Source organism: Haliotis cracherodii, unplaced genomic scaffold (genome assembly GCF_022045235.1).
Source record: "Haliotis cracherodii isolate W230 unplaced genomic scaffold, xgHalCrac1.p SCAF_7, whole genome shotgun sequence".
In the NCBI taxonomy this organism is placed as follows: domain Eukaryota; kingdom Metazoa; phylum Mollusca; class Gastropoda; order Lepetellida; family Haliotidae; genus Haliotis; species Haliotis cracherodii.
Genome location: NW_027266330.1, coordinates 32,181,838 through 32,203,477, shown reverse-complemented (window position 1 = coordinate 32,203,477; position 21,640 = coordinate 32,181,838). Strand labels below are relative to the sequence as shown.

The 21,640-nt window shown below is 37.9% G+C and overlaps 1 protein-coding gene across 1 annotated transcript in view; it reads left to right on the top strand.

The window, feature by feature from the left end:
• The first annotated feature begins 9,194 nt into the window (after positions 1-9,194).
• The window catches only part of LOC139449123 (glypican-6-like), a 102,558-nt gene continuing 90,112 nt past the window's right edge, over positions 9,195-21,640 (top strand). The window contains exon 1 of the mRNA XM_071230607.1: positions 9,195-9,710. Within this exon, the coding sequence (XP_071086708.1) occupies positions 9,539-9,710 (172 nt within the window). The 5' untranslated portion in view covers positions 9,195-9,538. The remainder of the gene's footprint in view (positions 9,711-21,640) is intronic.

Genomic DNA, 21,640 nt, shown 5'->3' with positions numbered 1-21,640 from the left:
TTTATTTACCTCAAAAAGAAAACATCGCGAGGTAAGAAAGTAACGGCCAAATTTCTCGTCACACAACTACTAGAAACAGTCATAGTTGACTTTGGGAACTTCACGTTGAGCAGCATGCAGTCCGATTTTTTCTTTTTAATTCTATGATATTTCACATAAGATGATAACACTAAAACGTGATGATAACACGAAGGGGTACGGACAGACGGCCTGGTGACTATTACATTATGCACAAGGAAGTTCGCCATTAACGGGAGACAACTCTTGCGGCTCTAATAGTCAAACATGTACACTTACAATTGTCATTTCGATGTCACTGCAATTGTTTTTAAATAAACATGAATTTCCAACGTTAACAAACAGAAACAGAAAGTTCAAAATGAAAATTAACATGATACGTTGGTTTTAATAAAATAAACGCACTTAAACATTATATTTTCTAAATCATGAAATATTTATTTGAAGTATTTACTGTTTGATCATTTGAATTCAGGGAATTATTTTGTATTCTTTATGCCACTAACTTAAATTGGTAAATTAATACACTAACATGGACCTGATAGATATCACAACTGCCAAATTGTAATCGATTCTAATATTAAATATGAACAGTTATTTACGACTCATGTCTGTTATACATAGACCAATGGTAATATTATTTATGAGAATTGTTTTTGTGATACACATACAGTATACAGTAAACTACGGTTATAACGAACACAAAGTGACCACTAATTATAGTTCGCATTAACCATTGTTTGTTACAAGCATATACACAGCATATATACACATGGCCGGGGCTAAAATTAAGTTCGTTATATCGGTCAGTTCGTAATAAGCGTGTTCGTTATTAACGTAGTTTACTGTATTTAGAATAGAATAAACAACCTTTCTAGGAGTTAAATCCAATCTGTTTCTCTATCGAAATATAATCTTATTATCTTAATAATTACTTATGAAATAACACTGCGTCATTTTGACATCAAACTGATGTATCGAACTATATGTAAAGTAACGGGCCAAGTAAAGTATACGCCCATGTTTGATGGTGGCTAAAATGAAACAAAAAAGAAATGGTTATTCCATAGTAATGTATTTGATACGGGTATCATAGTTTATGTTTTGGACCTTAAGTCTAAAGTGAGTGAGTATGATTTTACGCCACTTTTAGCAATATTCCAGCAATATCACGGCGGGGGACACCAGAAATGGGCTTCACACATTACCCATGTCGGGAATCGAACCCGGTTTTTCGGCGTGACGAGCGAACGCTTTAACCACAAGGTTACCCGACCGCCCCTTAAGTCTAGAGTGTTTCGGCGACTGTTTCAGCCTAGTAATGTGTTTTATCCCTGTGTGTTTGCACGTATGTATTTATGTATGAATGAATCAAAACGTTTTGTCATTTAAATATGGCATCTGTTCCCCAATGGAATGTTTCCTGCAATAAGTGTTATCTTATTTAATCTTATATATTGTTTGTAGTGTGTGGGTCATATCCAGTTTCCAATTGTATATTTCTTTGGCCGGCAGTTTCATGTACTTTCATGTACCGTGAAAGGCGACTTGGCTTGTCGTAAGTGGCGACTAACGGGATCGGGTGGTCAGGCTCGATGACTTGGTCTATGCATGTCATCGATCCCAGTTGAGTGAGTGAGTGAGTTTGGTTTTACGCCGCTTTTAGCAATATTCCAGCAATATCACGGCGGGGGACACCAGAAATGGGCTTCACACATTGTACCCATGTCGGGATTCGAACTCGGGTCTTCGGCGTGACGAGCGAACGCTTTAACCACTAGGCTACCCGACCGCCCCCGATCCCAATTGCGTGATCGATGCTCAATATATCAATCACTGGATTGCCTGGTCCAGATTCGATTATTTACAGAGCACCGTCATATAGCTGGAATATTGCTGAGTGCGGCGTTAAACAACAAACCAACCAACTTGCTGTGGCGGTTAAGCTGAAAAAGCGGACACTCAAGGTATATGTTTAAGCATACCTTTGGAACATAATTACCCAAGTCCCATGCATAGTTTGCCCTAAACGCGCGATCAGGGTCCGTCTTTATTTGATGCGGTATGGTTTACATAGTACAGGTTTGCTTTCTTAACCATCTCACCCCGAGAGCCGATAGCCATACGCATAGCGTATACGTGATATCTGAATCACACTCTGCGGGGTCTGTTTGTGGACACTATGATCGATCCCATAGCAGGACATTTTAATTAAACTGCGGAATGCTGTGAAAGAGTATGTTTTATTCACCACACGTTTTTCGGGTCTATATAACTCAATCTCCATGCAGGGCACATTCCATAACATACGTAGTGACTAGGGTTGGAACGGAGACATCGCGATGTGCCGAGCTTCACGATAACGATATCAACGTTGCCGTTACAGCATAAAGTCGATGAAGGTACATCCAATATCTAGATATACACATTTCTGAAATGTTTTCAGCATTTAGTACAATATCAGTTGTACGTTCATTCTCTTTCACGTAAAATATCGTTGAAACCCTTTCGTAAATTAATTAAAGAAAAAATATTTTTCATGGCTGCAATGAATAATATACTAAAATCGAAATATTAATGAATGATCGAGGTTAATATCTGGCTGTTGAAGAAAAGATAACATTGTTTCAGAAACAAAATCCTTTTTGGACAATGCTTTGTGAATAGTTTGATAAAACATAAATTTAAACTTTTAATAATTCAGGTGGAGTGCACTTGTTAGACATACTTGTAACTATAGAGCCAATCTAATTTCACACAATCTGTGAAATGAATATGTTTAAAACATATAGGGGCAATGTGGATTACCTGATTACGTTAATAATTGTGTACAGTATTTAAAACATTCAGGCACCTCGTTCTTCAAACATCTTACCTGTAGAAGCAAGCAACCGATATGGTGCATCCTTTACAGAAGAAGAAGAAAAGAAAAAATATATTTCATTAACGTATCATGTGTTTCACCACTTAAAATACACAATTAAAACAAGAAAATATAACACCCGGTCTGTATAGCTGTGAGACACGATCAACCAATAACAACTTACAACAACAATAGCCTCCAACAACAATAGCCTACAAAAAAATAGCCTCCAACAACAATAGCCTACAACAACAATAGCCTCCAACAAATATATATATAAATATATATATTAAGTAGCTACACTTAATTTTTAATTCGGCTCATAAACAATTTGAAGGTGAATGCACTACAATTTTGTATACCATTACTGACTGTACTGCCGAGGTACAAGATTAGAATTACCTTGTTATATATTTCCAAGAAAATTGTGATTTGTGTTGGCTGTTTAACGCCGCACACGGCAATATTAAATAATATATAATCGAGATCATGAGCTTCGATCTATGCAAATGGAATACGATGAGCCTGACCCGATCCCGTTACATCGCATTCGTCGCCTCTTACGACAAGCATAGGTTGCTGAAGACCAATTATAACCCGGATCTTCACGGGGTGTCATATGCGAAGAACATCCCATACATTGCAATACGATCTTAAGAATATATGACTGACGTGCACCATTCAACGTGTGGGTTAATATATTCAATCTGAACATGTACAACCCATGCATGTATACTCCAATAACATCTTAAGAATATATCCCTGGGGGGCCTCCTCCACTATGTCGCTTATAACTACTTACTTACTATGTCGCTTATGTATAAAATTATAAGCGCACATAAATGAGTAATTTTATTGAGAAGACTTTCATCAAGAATTGTAAACAGATCGGCTTCGTCCGATCCTTGCTATTACCCTGCATGTTATCATTTTATAAACATGTATTATTTCCAGGTAACTGTAGTCTGTGGCCCTGTCACGGGAGGATGTATGGGCGTGGCGGCAGAGGTGGCGTGTGAGGGTATGAAGTATTGCCTACTCCGTCGTTGGCCTCAGTGACATTATTCTTTAATGAAAAACGTCAAACAATAAAACGTCGTATCCCATCGTAAGTGAACTGCGTCGGTAATGAAGTAAGGATAGGAAATATGGATGAACAACTTCTTTATTACAAATTTGCATCAGGAATGTTTCAGCCATGTAGTGCTGAGCTGGTATAGGGCGTACACACTAGGACACACATGATTTAGTTTTCTTTTTACGGGCCCGCCGCCCCTACTGAAAAGCTTTGTTTTTGTTTCGGTTGTTGTTGAACGCCGCACTCGGCAATATTCCAGCTATATGATGGCGGTCTGTAAATAATCGAGTCTGGACCAGACAATCCAGTGATTAACAACATGAGCATTGATCATGCATCAACCAAGTCAGCGAACGTGACCCGATAGTCGCCTTTTACGGCAAGGTTGTGTTGCTGAAGACCTATTCTACCCCGGATCTTCACGGGCCTACTGAAAAGCAGCTGGAAAAGATATAAATGAAACAAAAAAGTATGTATTTTTTTATGTCTTCCCGCTAGTAATATTTTGTGCAATAAAAATGTTATATATAATTTCCCTGTCTACATCACTATCGGTGATTCAAGCAGTTTTAACTCCACGGTAGAATGATTTTGATATAAAATAAATAATTAAATAAATAAATGATTGGCATAGGTATTTATATATATTTTTATTTCGACCCACCTTGTGTGGAAAAGCTGGAATAAATCCGTGAAACATAAGATAAAAAAAAGTGTGGCCTTAATGACAATGACAATACCCGGATGGAAGTCCCTGTACAAAACCCGGATGGAAGTCCCTGTACCATACCTGGATGAAGTTCTCTGTACATTAGAAAGTGCTGACATAGTCAACATATGGGGTTTGACGTACACAGCATAAATACAAGCCACAAAACCATTTCCAACGTTATAAGAAATGTTTACTAAAATCAGAATCCATTCTTATATCATAAACATGATGAAAAAGCCTTGAAGGTTAAAAAGAAAGAGAGGGTTTAACAATTAATTTTTGGACGAATAAATGATAGCAAAAAGTTATCGCGTGTGTGTGTGTGTGTGTTTGTGTGTGTGTGTGTGAGAGAGAGAGAATGAGTGTGTGTGTCGTATTTCCCCTAATGCATCCATCAAATATAAATGAATCTGAAGGATATTATTCAAATATTGTTACTCTCCTAGATATAGCAAAACAGTGGTAAACATATGTCGATGGGTCACCGAAAATCAGATCACTTAAGACATAATCATCTTATCTACCGGTTCCTATAAATTGAAAATCGTATTACATGTAGATTAAAAATATTTTCAAAATCATTACTGATGCAAACACCAAGAGGACTCGATGATTAGAACAGCGTGGAGGCCTCTTGTTGTCGTGTTGGTCGTTTCTACAAAATGATCGATGGATGGGAAGTTTTATAATTCGTAGAAAAGCTTTCTATAGAATCCCACGCGGCTAGGGGACGACACAAAAGACTCAAAATATTTTTTGGAAAATATAGTTTCACTTTGTCCCGGGTTTGAAAATACCAAGTGCCACCATTTGTCAAGCAGGGCATAGGAAGATTTACGAGAAGGCGAGTGTTATTGTCATTAGCCCGACTAAGACTAGGAGCTGGGTATGCTAGATTTCGTATACCATGTCAGAGGTCAAATTTTACGCAGTATTACCAGTGTTATACGTCATAGATCACGTGATATTACTGCGCGAGCGAGAGATAAGGTTGGGAAAGAGACTGAAATCTTGGAGGGTGTGCTACAGGGAGATATTTTCGGTGTGTATCTGAGCTTGAGAGTTAAAATAATCATTTACCAAATGCACTAAGCTCCCAGTGTGAGGAGTGTCGACAAGAAAGTTTAATTTGTTGCAAATAATTTCAATATGTTGATACTTGACATATGCAATCAAATAACATGTGCAATAATATTTCATTTGCGTGATCTGCTTTACAATTTAGGAACATATGGTGAAAGAATATTACAAAATGAATCAAATGTATACATACCTAACTTCCTTTCAATATTCAATTTATCATACACGTGCTTGTTATTCAATACACATGTAATATAAAGTTAGTAGGCCGTTCACATGAAACAATGTGTGTCCGCGCCATGCGATGAACAAGTATATATCCTTGATATAAACACCATCTATTAGTTGCTGTATTTGTTATGACTTTGACTTTTATGTAAAACAATAGCATCCAAGGTACTTATCACAGCTTAGTAATATTCTATAGTACCCGCCCTATACTTAAATTGAAAATGTTTATCATTTTATTAACAACTGTCGTGTTATTAAATACATGAAATATCTTTAAGGAATGTACCATTGTATAATAATAAATATAAATGTATCTCGTATATATATATATGTGTGTGTGTGTGTGTGTGTGTGTGTGTGTGTGTGTGTGTGTGTGTCTGTATGTGCATGTAGGTATATGTGTTTGAGTGAAATACTGTATATATGGTGTGTACGTATGTATGTGTGTGTAGTGCCTAATCCATTTGACTTTTCGCAATAAAATATGTTTAGATCAACAAAACACGACAACGACCACGTGGACATTCAGTGGTCGAACAGATCTCTTGGTCCTGCGCCATGACTGTGGAATATTTGTATTTTTATTAAACCAGAAAACATATTTTGAAATTCAAGCTCACGTCAGGATGAGAAAAAAATTAAAGGAGAGAAATTTATTGTGTAATCAAATATTCCTTAGACTAGATGTTAGTACACTGATACTCAACAATGTCCGTATTCTCGTTAGAGAGTGACTGAAGATCGCACATAGATGGTCGCTTAGTCTATCAACCATTGGTTTTCGTGTCCTAGACTCGATTATTTATATAATATAGTTGGTATATTGCTGACTGGGGCATAAAATATAAACTTACACTACAGCACTACGTTTGTATGTATTGGAGTGTTTGTTCCAAACTAACTAATCCAAATAAAATATTTCAATCATCTGACCACCTATGCTATGCTATGCTATGCTATGCTATGCTATGCTATGCTATGCTATGCTATGCTATGCTATGCTATGCTGAATTCTAACATGTTAAATATATACATTACAACTTGTAATTATTTAAATACTACATTCTCATATACTCATCTTGATTAAACATGACATACACAAATTTACGTTACAGTTTGAAGAATAATTAATACATGTTCGTTCGATTAACAATGTATAGATTAAAAGCAATCTGCGCCGTTTGTTTTTAGATATATTTCGTGATATAAACACGACACGTTGCTGCTGTTTACTAATGAAGCCTTATTCACTGGTGCTATAAACATCCTGACAATAGCACGGCTAATTTCTTACCCGAATATTGACAAATCCACAACGACGGACAAGTATGCGCGAGCTGTCACCTGGCGACACAGCCTCGTTGTTGGCACTGATAGCCATTAACAATGGTCGCTAATTGCTAATGTTGCCGCTATACATTATGTTGACGTCTGTTTTATTACAGTACCACAGCAATAAAATGTCTGGAGATATTAACTGATTGTATTTGGTTTGAATATAATTTAATTGGAGCAAAACATTCGCCTGTATGTATTTTGTTATTTCATTTTTTTATCTTTCTTTCTTTCTTTCTTTCTTTCTTTCTTATTTATTTATTTATTTATTTATTTATTTATTTATTTATTTATTTATTTATTTATTTATTTATTCATTTATTTATTTGAGAAAAATCCATTCTTATGATTAATGCGATCATTGTCGATTTCATCGTTACGTGGGCGTGGTATTATGTAGGTGCAACTGAACCTTGATTTTCGTCACAGCGGAAAGAAACCTACTTTGTAAGAAATATACACATCTCGTGTTTTATAATAAACAACTCAGAAAATGTGGCGCTAACGTTCGTGGACTTGTTTTGGTTCCAGATCTAACGAACAGCTTATGTGACACACTTTTATACAAGTTCTCACACACGTTCAAAGTTGAAGCGGTTTTAGAGTGTTTCCAAGATCAATGCGAATATTTCTTGTATTTTTGTTTCAAATTAATTTTACAGACCAATATTATTCCATAGTGAAAAAATAAATAATAAATCTATTATGGTTGTGTATGTTGCTAGGACACAAATATTCAGAAACGATAAACTCTTTGTAAGAAAGGTATGAAAATACTGCTTTCAAATTAAATCTCAATGATTTAAGACGTTTCTACTCAGTTGGATATCACAGTACACTTATATAATCAACGTTACAAAATATCCGTAATTGAAATTTCACAACCAAGCTATCAGCACTCGGCACAAGTCGGGTAGCCATGGTTGCGGCTCGCGACTCGTGTTCGAGGGAGGGGGCGTGGCAGTGCTGAGTTATTTCCGCCCTGTGAGAAATGCTTCTCACACATGTGAGAAAACATTATCCGTCCGAAATAGAAACTGACGTTCGTAATCTCAGGCAGCAGGGGCAACAGTGACGATACACCAAGAAAGGTGGCTGTATTCAATTTGTATCGATAGATAGAGACAGATGGGTGGATTTTGGAATATATTTCGCTGACCGTTTTCCCAAACCGTCATTATGACTGAATATAAACTATACTTTTAAACGTGTAGTTTCAAACACGCTCGGAAAATATCCACAGGCAATGATCGTTTATGTATGTCTTTGTGTAAATCCAGGGATTTCAAAATAATTATCAAGGTTGTCAAATAACACAAAAACACGCACGGTACTCCCATGCCATCGGTTTTGATTCTTATATTGTATCTAAACTGATACCCAAAGTAAGTGATAACCGAAAGTAATTAAATTATTTGCCCATCCACCTGATATGATGGCCTCCGGTTGTAGTTATCGGTCTGAGTTAGATACCCCGTACAATAGCTCTCCCTCGTTCTTAGAGATCTTAGACAGTCGAGCGATAAACTATCACCGAGCAAACAATAGATAAGATTATAAAATTATCGACCGTACCAGTCTGATAGTGATTGTGAATGGGATGTAGAAACGGTATGTGTTTTGTCGCGGGCCTCGGCTTGAACAATAAACCTATTGGTCTGATTGTGTGAATGGCCGCATACCTCTATAAAAGTAATCCAATGGCTGAGAGATTTGCTTAACTACCGACCAATGAAAAGAGGTTTTGCATGACCGCTTGGCAAGGGTGGTTCAGCCGATCCGTTTACCTCCCTGACAGTTCTTACAGTGGCATTTTCTTACGTTGTCACATAAGTGTAAGCGCTGTCGAAGCTAATGTTGTTACATGAAACATGTTCAAGTATACATGATGCACATACTTCCTTTTTCTATTGTAAAATAGAATAGTCATCATTTACTGCATCTCTTTAATGCTGTAGGTTATTGCCGCAGGAGGAAAAAGGAACAGCTGAACACAAACATTGTTACAAAGCTCGAGCTTTGTACGACGGGGAGATTGTGTACGAGTTTCTTGGATTTCGGAGAACCTGTGACAAGATCTTCTTGAATATGTCGTGTGTTTCAACGGATTCTAGTGGGATGTGGTCATGATCAATACGATTTTGTTGATTAGGAGGTAGCAAAGTCGAAACCGAAGATTCCACGACCCTTCAATTCCCCGGCACACATTTGGAAGTAAAAAATGGCCGCCGAAGGACATCAGGCCTTCAGTATTTCGTGGTGTATTCGTGCCATTGCACTATGGCTTCTACTCAGTTATGGACACTGCTTCGAAATGGCTTGTATAGAAGTGAAAAGAGCGTTCACGGAAAAGGGTTTGGATGGAGATCAAGTTCCCTTGCGTCCCGTTACAGGTAAGACAGTGGAGGTGGTGACGAGTCGATATTATCTGACCGAGGCAGCAACCAGTTTCGTCTGCTAGGCTGGTCTCGGATCACGATAGCAGGGGGATTTCTTGCCGTGTCAACTTAAAATTGAGAAAATCGACAAGTGTTTCCCCTCAGTACGTTCTGTTAAATTCTCATATCCGATCAGTATTATAATTCATCACATGTAAATCTAGTTAAGTAAAAGTCTGAAGATTTTGAAGGCGAGTTTCCTCGGTTATTAGCACCAACAGTAGGCCTAGTATGAAAACAAACGGACGTGATTCTACTTTCAAAGAGAGGTCATTTATCATTTAAGTTAATTGTGCCTAATATTACACACATAAGAGCAACTTAAATGATTCAGTGGTCGCAAAGGAACAGAACAATTGGCATCCACTTTTTGCGAGAAGTGTACTCTTTTGACTGAGTTTTATAAATATTATTTCTGTCACACTTTTATCATTTAATCTGATAGTTCAATTCACATAGAGGTGCTTGTAAAAAGCTTTAAACTAGACCATATTTAAAATACAATTTTTTAATCCATCATCTTTTTTTTATAAGGGATGAATCACCTTTGACAAACTCAATAACCCAGTATTTTGTAAACAGAACACCTACAATATGCTGTGTAGGTTGAGACAGCCGCACTAGTTAAATGTTTCTTAAACCATAATGATATCTGTTGTAGTTGTCTGGAGGGGTAATTGAGCTTAGATTTTATGAGAGTCTAAAGAATTTGGTTATAGCTTATGATCCATCTGCCTCACATACGCAGTCTTGCCCACCTTATCAGGTTCTCTCTCACTGAACCATCCTGCAAACATTTCACATTCAGGAGCGAAGTGACTCATTAACTTTAGGAAGTTAAAAAAACCTCAGCTGATAAATAGACTGTATTTGGTTAAGTTTGTTTGGAATTTTATCTGTTCTCTATCCTTTTTAAATCTTTTGATGTGCCACATCTCCAGTTTGTTCATCTCACCAAAACAACTTCCTCCAGTTCAGACTTTTGTCTGCAGGTGTCCAGCCTGATTTGCTATTTTGTTTTGAAAAGGTTCGAAGCTATTTTTTTAAATTAATGCCACACAATTTCTTGATTTCTCCAGTTACTCCACCCCACCCTTTTTGGCATCTTAACTGGCAGTACCAGTTATCATCAAATTCTAGTTCAACTATGCAAAACCTATGAATAAATAGATAAAACAGTTTTCTTGTCATTGGATGTTAAAAATTTAGGGGACCCTAGGTTTAATTTTTAGCCCAAACCTTGATGGTCACAGGACCCTCCTTAATTCGGAACAGCTTTGTCAGGAGTGATTCTGTTTTGTTATTTTGATAATTCTGAAGCAAAACTGTTTAATTTTGTAAGCTGAATTATCTTTCTGAAATTGAAAACATATATAAGCGTTGTTAAGACATTTGGTACAAAATCTTTTCGCCAGCGCAGAGTATCATCAAAACTTGATATACGTCAAAAAAAATATTTACGTGTCTCTCTAAGATCCTTAGGGTTCAGTAGGGTATGTTAACCCTAACTCTATCCTGAGCCCTTTGATCTTTGTATAAAAATTGTGGGGAACATATTCTATAGCGACTCCAACAGCTTGAATGGTATGTTTAACTTCCATCTGTGCCATTAGGTGTTTGATTTTTGCACTGAAAACCTGGCTTTGGATATGATGGCTGCATGGTAGGTTGCTTATTGTTCAAAATTTACAATTTATATAATTTCTGATAAACTAATGTGCAGACAGTTTAACCCCAAAGTATGTTTGATTTAAATATCTGTTTGCCTATTAGCGCTTGCAGATTGCCATTTTTGTCTCAATTCTGTTACGTTGGATTAGTCCATGTTCGATGGTGTTCTATTACCATATCTATTGAAAAGTGAAGTGTTCGGCTACTAGAAAACACCATAGATAGATTGTTGACCAGTGGACAGACTCATCATCAATCTTCATATTAGGTAACAGTTGTTAACCCGACATTGTACTCCTTCTAGTTGATTGTTTTCTCCTTGTGGAATCCTAAGCCTCTGTGTGCACTGTTGTGCATGTTTAGTACTGTAATTTATTGCTTGGCGATTACAAAGACCGAGCTTTGATTCCTTCTGTCACATGCTAATGTTGCAGAATTTATGAGAGTAGACGATATGTAAAGGGTTAATCGGGTGTGTGTTTTCTGCCCTAGAGAAGAATTATCTACACTCAGTGTTGTCAGTTGTTACATCTCAGCTGTTGTTGTGTTGTGTGATTGAAAAATGGGAGTTTGATGAGGGGTTCTGTTGTTATTATGTATCAGTTGGGACAAATGAGACGTTGCCTTCTTTCAATGCAGTGCAAGTGTTCTCAAAGATGTCAGACTTACTTTCCAAACTATTCTCTGTGCAGATAACAGCCTTCCATCTATACTGTTGTATGTCTTGATAGAGAATTCTCCAGATATCCAGGGTACAAAACTAAGTGCCCTTGGCAGGCAAATTGGGGAAAAAATGTTTTTTAGTTCAGAACTGTTATTTTTAAAGGTTTGTATTTTCTTAATTTCAGAGGTATTATGAAATTTGTTTCAAAGCAATAATGAAAAACAACATCCACTTATTTTTCCTGTTTTAAGTAACACCCTGTCAACTCATCACATGAGCTATAAATATTAACATTGATTGGAACTATATCATTCCCATTTTGGAATTTTTACTCACATTTGATTCAGGTTTGTGGCTGAATATTAGCCTGTGAGCAGGGCTCTATAATACCATGTGCTTGCATGACACCATGTGTGGCACTCCTTTCTATTTGTTCTATTCATCTGTGACTTCTTCTTATATAGTAAAATTTGACTGTTCAAAATAAGCAATAAGTGAACATGCTGTGGGAATGGCTATTGTCCTTGAGCACGGTTGTGTGTTCCCCCTAAAGATTTAATCATTTTTGACACTCAGTACACATTGTGTCAATAACGAGATGACTGTGGATGCTTTGTCTCTGCAATTATCGTTTCCTCGAAATTCAAATTAAGAGTTGTGGGGGTGTTATTTCTTTGCTAAGGATGAAGATATGAAGAACAATCCTTTGGTAGAGTAATATTTACAAAGTATATGCAAGGGTGTTCTCTACGTGAACATGTCTATTTGAGCCTTATCAGGGAGAGCTATCAAGGTAAATGGATCCATTGATTCTAATTGACGAGCAACAATGAACTCGTTCTATGCTAATTGTTTTTATACTGTACCTCTGATGTCTATCATGAATATTGCCCTAGTTTGGGGTAGCCACAGCACGAAGAAGCTACCCTGTATCATCCTAGAATCTTTGATGCTATATTCAAAGGTTGGACCGAGTAAGCAGGTGCTTGTTTGGGATGGGCAAAGTGGGTTTGTGTTGTTGGTTGGGGATGGGGCTATTGATGGAAAGTGGAAATTTTGGAATTAGATTGGTGGTAAGAACATATTTGTCCACATTGCAAGCTGTTGTACATTAAGGTTCATTATGAATTATATCACATCCCTGGAAGTTGCATAACAGTGAAATCCCATTAGTATCACACCCTGCCTTCCAGACAACAACAGCTGGGACTGTCTCGGCACCCGATTTGATAAGAGACTGGTGAGATTAAGGAGTGTGAGTGTCACACAGTTCTATTTTTTCAAACAAAATATCATAAATTTGAATATTTCTCAGGGACTGGTCATTTGTTGGGGTGGTTGGGTGTTATTAAGTGTTACCTTTTTTAGGGTGTCGTGAAAAAATGGGGTAGGGAGGTTAGTAGAAATATGATACATACAAAATACATGGCTAAATAAATGGTGTAATGTTGTAACTTTTCAGTACAAGGACTTTTCTTTATGTTCATTTATGTAGTTTCATGGCTTTTAGGGAAGATTGAAACTTGCATAAGCGTGAATATCTTTTTATATGTTAAGCCGCAGTGGTTATGACTGTACACTATCTGACAGTTATGGACAGTTACTTAGGGCAAGGTGGCATTCATTCTTTACCAGTAGGCTGCATAATATGAATTAATTTGATCGTAAATTTCCTCAAATATCGCCATCACAAGTCGCTTAGTTGCGGCACATTGGAAGCATTCAAGAATTTCTTTTATATAAACATAAACTGTTTGAAGTTCTTTCTCAATGAAGTCATAAGTATTCGAAAGATGTGTTTTCCATTTTAATTGCGTATAAACATGGTAGGGGGCAGCACTTTCGTGAGTCAGGGATGTTCAGTGCAGTGATACTTCAAAGCTTGGGTATGGCTTGGCTCTTCCGATTCACTGACTTCGTCCCCCAGAAATATACTCACTCCTGTGTATGTGTGATTGCAAGGCCCAATGCTCACATTTACTCTTGAATTATTTCTTCTTGAACATGATAGAATATTTATTACTCCAACTGTATATTTATGCAATCAGTGACCCAACTAGCTACTAATTTTTTACAAAATCTCCCCCGATACAAAGCCAATCGTTTTCAAGTTTATGTAATGCTAATGGGATGATCAGGACATAAAATTGCAATGAAAATGTTGCGAACATGTTTTGATTATGCCCTTTTAATGGTTGACCAAGTCCGAATAAACATATCCGTTCATGTGGCAGAGTCTTACAAAGAGATTTGATGTAAGACATCGAGAACTTATCAACTTGCTACATCTTCGATCAAGGGCATGATATGACACTACTTGTCATGTTTTGTTTTAACACATTCTTTTCACATTTTGTTGACATTAGTTGACATTTTTGTCATTGTGAAAATAATAGGAAATCTGAAAATTACTCTCAGCAATATCTCATTATATGTAGGGGGGCTGTTAATATTTGAGTCAGGACCAGACAAATCAGTGGTCAATATTATAAGCAACATCCTAAGACATCGGTTCCATGACACAATGAACCAAGTTTTGCCACCTGATCAAGTTACCTCTTACAACAACACAGGTTGGGAACCTACCCAGAAACCCCAGGTAGTGAATTTACATTCATTCAGAAACAGATATATTTATGTGTATTTCCAAGCCTGACCGCCCGATTCCATTAGTTGCCTCTTACGACAAGCATAGTCTCCTCTTTAAAACAGACATGGGTTGCTTAAGACCAATTCTAACCCAGGTTTTCACAGGTTGCAAAACACTTATACTAATGGTGATAAAAGCCATTCTGCAACTCCTGCCAAATGAGTGGAAAGGTTGAGAGAGTTCCAGATAAACATGATAAAGGTAACCAGAAGCCCACATTTGATTGAAGTTGAATGAACAGGTATAGTGATGTGTCTGAAAGCTGGCAAGTCAGTAATCATTGTTTGGCATTTGGGCAACTGTTACTTTATCATCGTCCGGAATACTAGGTTCCCACTGAAAAACATTTTTCAGAGTCACTGATGGGTGTCTCAAAGCTTCATCCCTTTGACCGCTGTCCCCACCTGCAATTATTTCAATAAGATAATCTACGACACTACCATGTATCCCGGCTTGACCAGCAGGTGTCATGGGGGACAGACAGGTCACACGTGACCGGTCCTGGGGTGTGGGAGGGAGCCAGGAAGACCTCTGACCCTCCAAACAAAGACAGATCACCCTCCAACAATGTCTCATGGAGATGACCCTTCGCTGGTGAAGGCAGCTCGGGTCAAGACTGTGCATGTCACTGGCCCACAGAGGTACTGTCTTTGGTTACAGACCCCAGAGCACACATTCAATAAAACAGTCAGCCCTATTCCACCCCTCATCACCACCTCGGCACTGTCAGACTATACTCATCCCCACTTCAGCTCACCTGACATCAGGAGACTTGAAGGTTTCTTAACACCCATGGGTTCTGTTACAACACAGAAATATTATTTAACCTTTTATGTAACTTAATTTCATGGGGAGTGTATGATAGTCTAACTGAGGTAGAATAGACTAATCTAGTCATGAAATCTTACAGGATTTTCTTTATATTGAAACAGTCTCCAACTTAGCAGTGTTAAGCCACTAAGCTACTAGTCTTGAACTTGCGGCTAGTCATGTTAGAACAGGCGGCTAGTCATGTTAGAACAGTTATTCATAGTCCATACATTAGAACTTATATCTACAGATAATAATACTTAACACTCATTTTGGCAAGTAGGCAAAATCGCTACAACCATGATGAAAATATTCACCCAAATGCTGATACGAGGATATACACATGGCATCCACTTCAAAATATTTTTTTGTTTTTAAAGGTTTGGGAGAGTGAGTGGATGTTGTTTTACATTGCAACAATATTCCACATATAAGTCCTGTCATGAATACAAATTAACCTGAAATATATTTCCGGTATAACCCCAAATAGTGATAATATTTAAGAGCGCTCCCTAAAATTCCCTTGAAATTCTATTGGCCCTTGGTATACCTTAACATTGGACTGAACAATTGCTTACAAACCAGTGGTAAATATCTTGAGCGATGATGTATCTGTCAAGATGACACACATACAGTTAGGTTACACTATGCAAGCACAACTTTAGTCAGCACTGACAGTGACACCAGGCTCCAAGTGACCCAAGGCTGGTACCGCTAAGCAAGGTACTGGTGACCCCTTCTGCCTCAGAATCCCCCCTGGGGGCATCGCAGAGATTGGAGGAGGTACCCACAAGTCAAACCTGGACTAGTTGAGGTGAAAGAATGTCACCCAAACACAAGGGTGCCCCCCCCCCCCCCAAGTGCATTATGGAAACTATGGCCCTGTGAAGATCCGGGGTAGAGGCGACTAACAGGATCAGGTGGTCAGGCTCACTGACGTCACTGACAAACAAACATACATATGAAGGGTTCATGCCAGTTCAGGATAATTTCGTCTCTAAAATGTGTTAGGGATCATGAATATTTTTGGGGTTGTTTCTGTAAAATTGTCTGCACTGTCTTCATTGCAAAGAAATGGCGGCCGGAAAGGTTCATGATCCCTAACCTTTGTGTTCGGTATATACAAATCATGAAGTATCCTTGACCAGGGCCACAGTTAGGATCTAGGATCGTCATGTGTGTTGTTTTTTGTGGCTTATCTCTCTCTTCTTCTTGTCCTTTCCACACACTGATCAAAGGGACAGCTGTTCTGTGACTGTCATGGCTCCCAAAGTTTTAACAGATTTGTGACTGTTTGAGGTTATGATCAGCGGCAAATCCAGGACAGAGGTGGTTCGTTGGGTTTTAGCCCACACATTTTTTAAAAATAACACGGACCCCAAAATACCTCTGTAGTATTGAAATCAATGAAATTCACTTGTACACACTTGTCTATCTGCACACACAAAAATTCAAATTCAATATGCTCTCCTGTTTAAAAAACTTCAAATTGCCCTGTCTGAGAACTGAAATTTGATTGGTCAGTTGTGTTATTCCCTGTGATTCCTTGACGCACTGGGGCAGTCAATGATGTGTTGATGAATCCATTTATATACAACCATGCTGGGCGTATGAGGCGACTTAGTGGACAGGGAGGTCAGACTCAGTGACTTGGTTGATGATGTGTCATCGTACCCTGATGGTGTGGATCATTGCCAACAATATCAATCACTGGATTGTCTGGTCCAAACTTGAATAGTTACAGCACATTGTCATATAGCTGGAATATTGCTGAGTGGGGCGTTAGACAAAACACACTAATAAAAGAAATGCCACATATGCATTTCATTAACCTGTTCTTGCTTATTGCTTGTTGCAGTATGTAATTATTTATTTATTTGTTTTATTTTTATAACTTTGTTTAACATTTTTTGGGTTATTCAACAGACGTTAATTAACTGGAAACCGTCAGATTTTTAAAGGCAGAACAGATTGGTGCCTTTTCTAGAGATATTGAGAAGATAGTTTGTTGAGCTTGCCCAGTAAATCATTCTTGGCAGCATGGCTGAGCTTGCCATTGCTTTAACCTTGCACAGTGACAACATAAAAACAAACTTCCAGCTGTCTACATAAATCCCACATACATAACCTACCTATCGAATTTTCCTGGATAGAATTAGCACTTAATGTAAATGTTTGTAAATGATAACAGTATTAGTGTTGCCAATTTATATACATGATATTCACCATTGCAGATCTTTTCAAGTTTCGTGACTTATCTAGCAGAATGATTTCAAGTGATTCATTGCCATTGGGTGGAAACAGTACACGTACTGTATATGTTTCAGTGCGAAAATGAATAGATTAAACTATTATCATTTGCTGCTACGAACATGACAAAATTATCAGTTTATTTTTTCTTGTTTTGTTTTGTGGATTTTTTGTAGTTTGTGATACAGAAATCATATTTTTTTCCAATGCTGTCAGTGATCAGTTCAGATAGAAATAAGTGAAAACTAAATGAAGCTATGCCAGTGAAATAAACCTGCATTTTTGCCTGCATTGTCTTTGGAATGTGAAACAATTACTTACTTAATGGGACTTGAAGACCCGGGGTAGAATGGGTCTTCAGCAACCCATGCTTGCTGTAAAAGGCGACTATGCTTGTCGTGTAAGAGGCGACTAACAGGATCGGGTGGTCAGACTTGCTGACTTCGTTGATGCATGTCATCATATCCCAATTGTGTGGATCGATGCTCATGATGTCAATCACTGGATTGTCTGGTCCAGACTCAATTTATTTACTGACTCCTGTCATATGGCTGGAATAATTCTGAGTTTGGCGTTAAACAACACACAAACAAACAAACTTACTTGATTGAAATATTAAGTTCACTTCCGTCACAGAACGTTCTTTCTCAGCGGATGTTCCATAATTATCTATAACAACATGAACAAGCAAATGTCAATTTGAAATATGAACAACAAATATAATATCACATTGACAAATGTCAGAGGTAGCTGATGTGCTGGTCACATCATGAAGTGACCACAGCGCCACCTTGTGGTGGAGGTCACAGTCAGGTGTGACTTTGCGAGGCTCGGCATGTCCAGTCTGTGGAGTGGTTAAACATTCAAATCCTGTCCTTGATTAATGGCATGGTTGGTGTGTAGTCTGAATGAGTTCAGGCACTTGAAACATGAATTATACATCAGAGGTTTGGACTCGGAATATGTCAAGTCAGCAAAATTCTATCTGCTCTGAAAATGTGTTGTATGTACTTTCTTTGTACTTGCTGATGTAAACATATTTCTGATGACATTTCTCTAGCTTAAAAATAAATTATTTGGCCACGGTAGAACGTTTTGGAAATTTTAGATTCCTGGTTTCAAATTGTTTCATTTTCTAGGACACTAACTGATTGTCATCCTAAGTGTCATGAATGTTATGTACAAATTTGGTAATGAGAAATATGTCCAATCAAAACTTGATCAAATAATGAAAATGTCCTAATGCCATTGTCGCTTGCAAACTCACTGCAATGAACAGTCCCTCAAAAGATTGTGTTAGAATAGGTCTTCAGCAACTGGTAAAAGGCACATATTTGTTTTCAGATCTTTCATATCCCTGACATAAGTTGTTCAGAATTCACACTTTACAGTACTGTTATTGGTCAAAATGTAATTTTGGACTGCAAAACACGTAAAGTTACACAGGAGTAGACACCATGGGTCAGCTCCATTCAGACTAGTGGTTTATGAATCAATGGCTAGATTTGGATAGGAAATAAGTAGGCTCTTGGAAAGTCATGGACTTACATGCTAGTGGCCATGTCTATCCCTGTGTAGCACATGACAATAAACAGAATATAATTCTCTCAAGTGGGGGCGGCATGGTGGCCTAGTGGTTAAAGCGTTCACTTGAAGACCCGGTTTCATTCCCGACATGGGTACAATGAATGAAGCCCATTTTTGGTGTCCCCAACCCTGATATTACTGGAATATTGCTAAAAGCGGCAGAAAACCATTCTCACTCATCCTCTTTGAGTGATCTTTAAAGGAGATTTTGAATAAATCCTCAAGAAACTACATTTATAAGAATTTTGTAGTTCACATTTAGGCTAAATATCAGAAAGGTTTTTGCTGTCTTTTTTAAGTTGAAAATATGCTTGTACAGAACGAGACTGGGAAATTGTTATCTGGACACATACTCTCTAATTAGGAAGGGACAAAGGCTGTCAGTGCTAGATCTAATCATTGCATATCTTGCCATTGTCACCAGCTGTTTCCCAAGGCCTCAGTAATCCTAATCTTTAGAAGACTAATGATCCCTGATTAAAATTTTCCACCTAGACCTACCTGAGACACTGATCCAACTCTGGGAGTTGGGACTGGGGCTCAGGTAATGTTAACACGCCATCAATGCTTAAATTTGCAATTAACACACCTCTGCAGGCCCTTCTTCTCGTTTTGGTGGATTTGGCAGGAAACCCAAGGAGGGTCTTTGTTGCCATTTCACACCTGATTGGTCTGGGTGAACAAACACAATGACATGTATGTATCAATTAGCCCGGGAAGAATGAACGTGTGCGTGAGCGTCACCCACTCAGGGTTGTAATGTGCAAATTATGACTTGTTTAGTGTGGTCTTAAAATAACCCCTTAGTTTTATGCTCTCAGCGACCTTATGTCAGTACATGCACCCCTCCTTGGCCCCGCAGGGTGTCTTGGAATCTGTTTTCTTGGCAGTGATGTGTTCAAGACATGGTGGAATAATAAAGATTGGGATTTTTGGTGGATAGTTAAGCTTTCTCTTTACAGCCTGCTTGCTTGTTGTACACAATGATGCATATAGCACATTTTGCTTTTGAATGAGTTGTGAGGAAAACATCACCTTTTTGTTAAGCAATAATGAATACAACCACAGGACATTAACAAAGAAATTATCATTTTGGAAGGAGTTGTGAGGAAAATATCACCCAGACATTGACTATCGCAGAATAAAAAAAATGCCACTTAAAATTGTTAAATGAGTTATTAGAAAAATATTGTTTAAAGCAACAATAAATGTGATGACTTGACTTAGTCATACTAAATTGTAAGGGAAATATCATCTTTTTGTACACAACAATGACTATAATGACAAGTCATTGAATAATAACTGTTAATTAGCCTCCATTGTCTGGAATATGAAGGAGTATTTGTGCGTCATTATTGTGCCAGACTCCAGATCTGAGCAGTGAAACTGCTCCTGTGCATGAGACCGTTAATGCATTTAAATAGTAAGATATATGATCTGTTAGCTATAAATTATTTCAAGATGTGTTGCTGTCAAACATGAATATGAATAATGGATCATGAACTATGTCAAAGAACTGCAACTTTTCCATTGTCTTAAATTGTAGGTTCATTTCAAACCAAGAAATCCACTAGGCAATATCTATTCAATTATAGGTGAAATAAAATCCAAATTCCTTTGAAAAACCTGATGTAGTCAGCTTGAATTACATGGGCCTGTGGGGGGTTTAGAATATGTAGTTTCAGTCCTGGCCACCAGATGGCAGCTAACCTATCGCTACGGAAACCTCCAGGTCAGCCGCCATCTTGTAAGAAACAAATGAATTGGTCTGGGGCAAGCCTGTGTCTTATCAAGATTTCCCCATTCCTATCTGGCTGGTGGCTTCCAAATTGGGCAGCAGACCTCATTCAACATGTTCTAGAGTTGCTTGTTTTATTAACAGACCTGGCTTGGAAGAACTTTGCTTTCAGCTGAAATAGAAATCCCCTAAGGCAAAGTGGGATGGCCTAGCAGACATTGCATGTCGTGGTGTTCCTGGTTTGAGTCTGCCGACTGTAACAGCATGTCAGTTGCTTCTGTAATCCCTACAGCTGGGTCTCCAGCTGCTTTGTATGTTCTTGCTAAAAGGGCGTCAACCCTACTCTGGACGTCTTACATTCAAACTTGATCCTCCATTGGCGGATAGAGAGTAATAAATACTTAAATTCTCTATGAAGCATTTATCAATGGAAAGCAGCTCTGTGTGTATGTTTAAATATTTTTTCGAAATATGAGCGGATACTTTTTCAAATTTCCTCTCTGGTAACTTTCAAA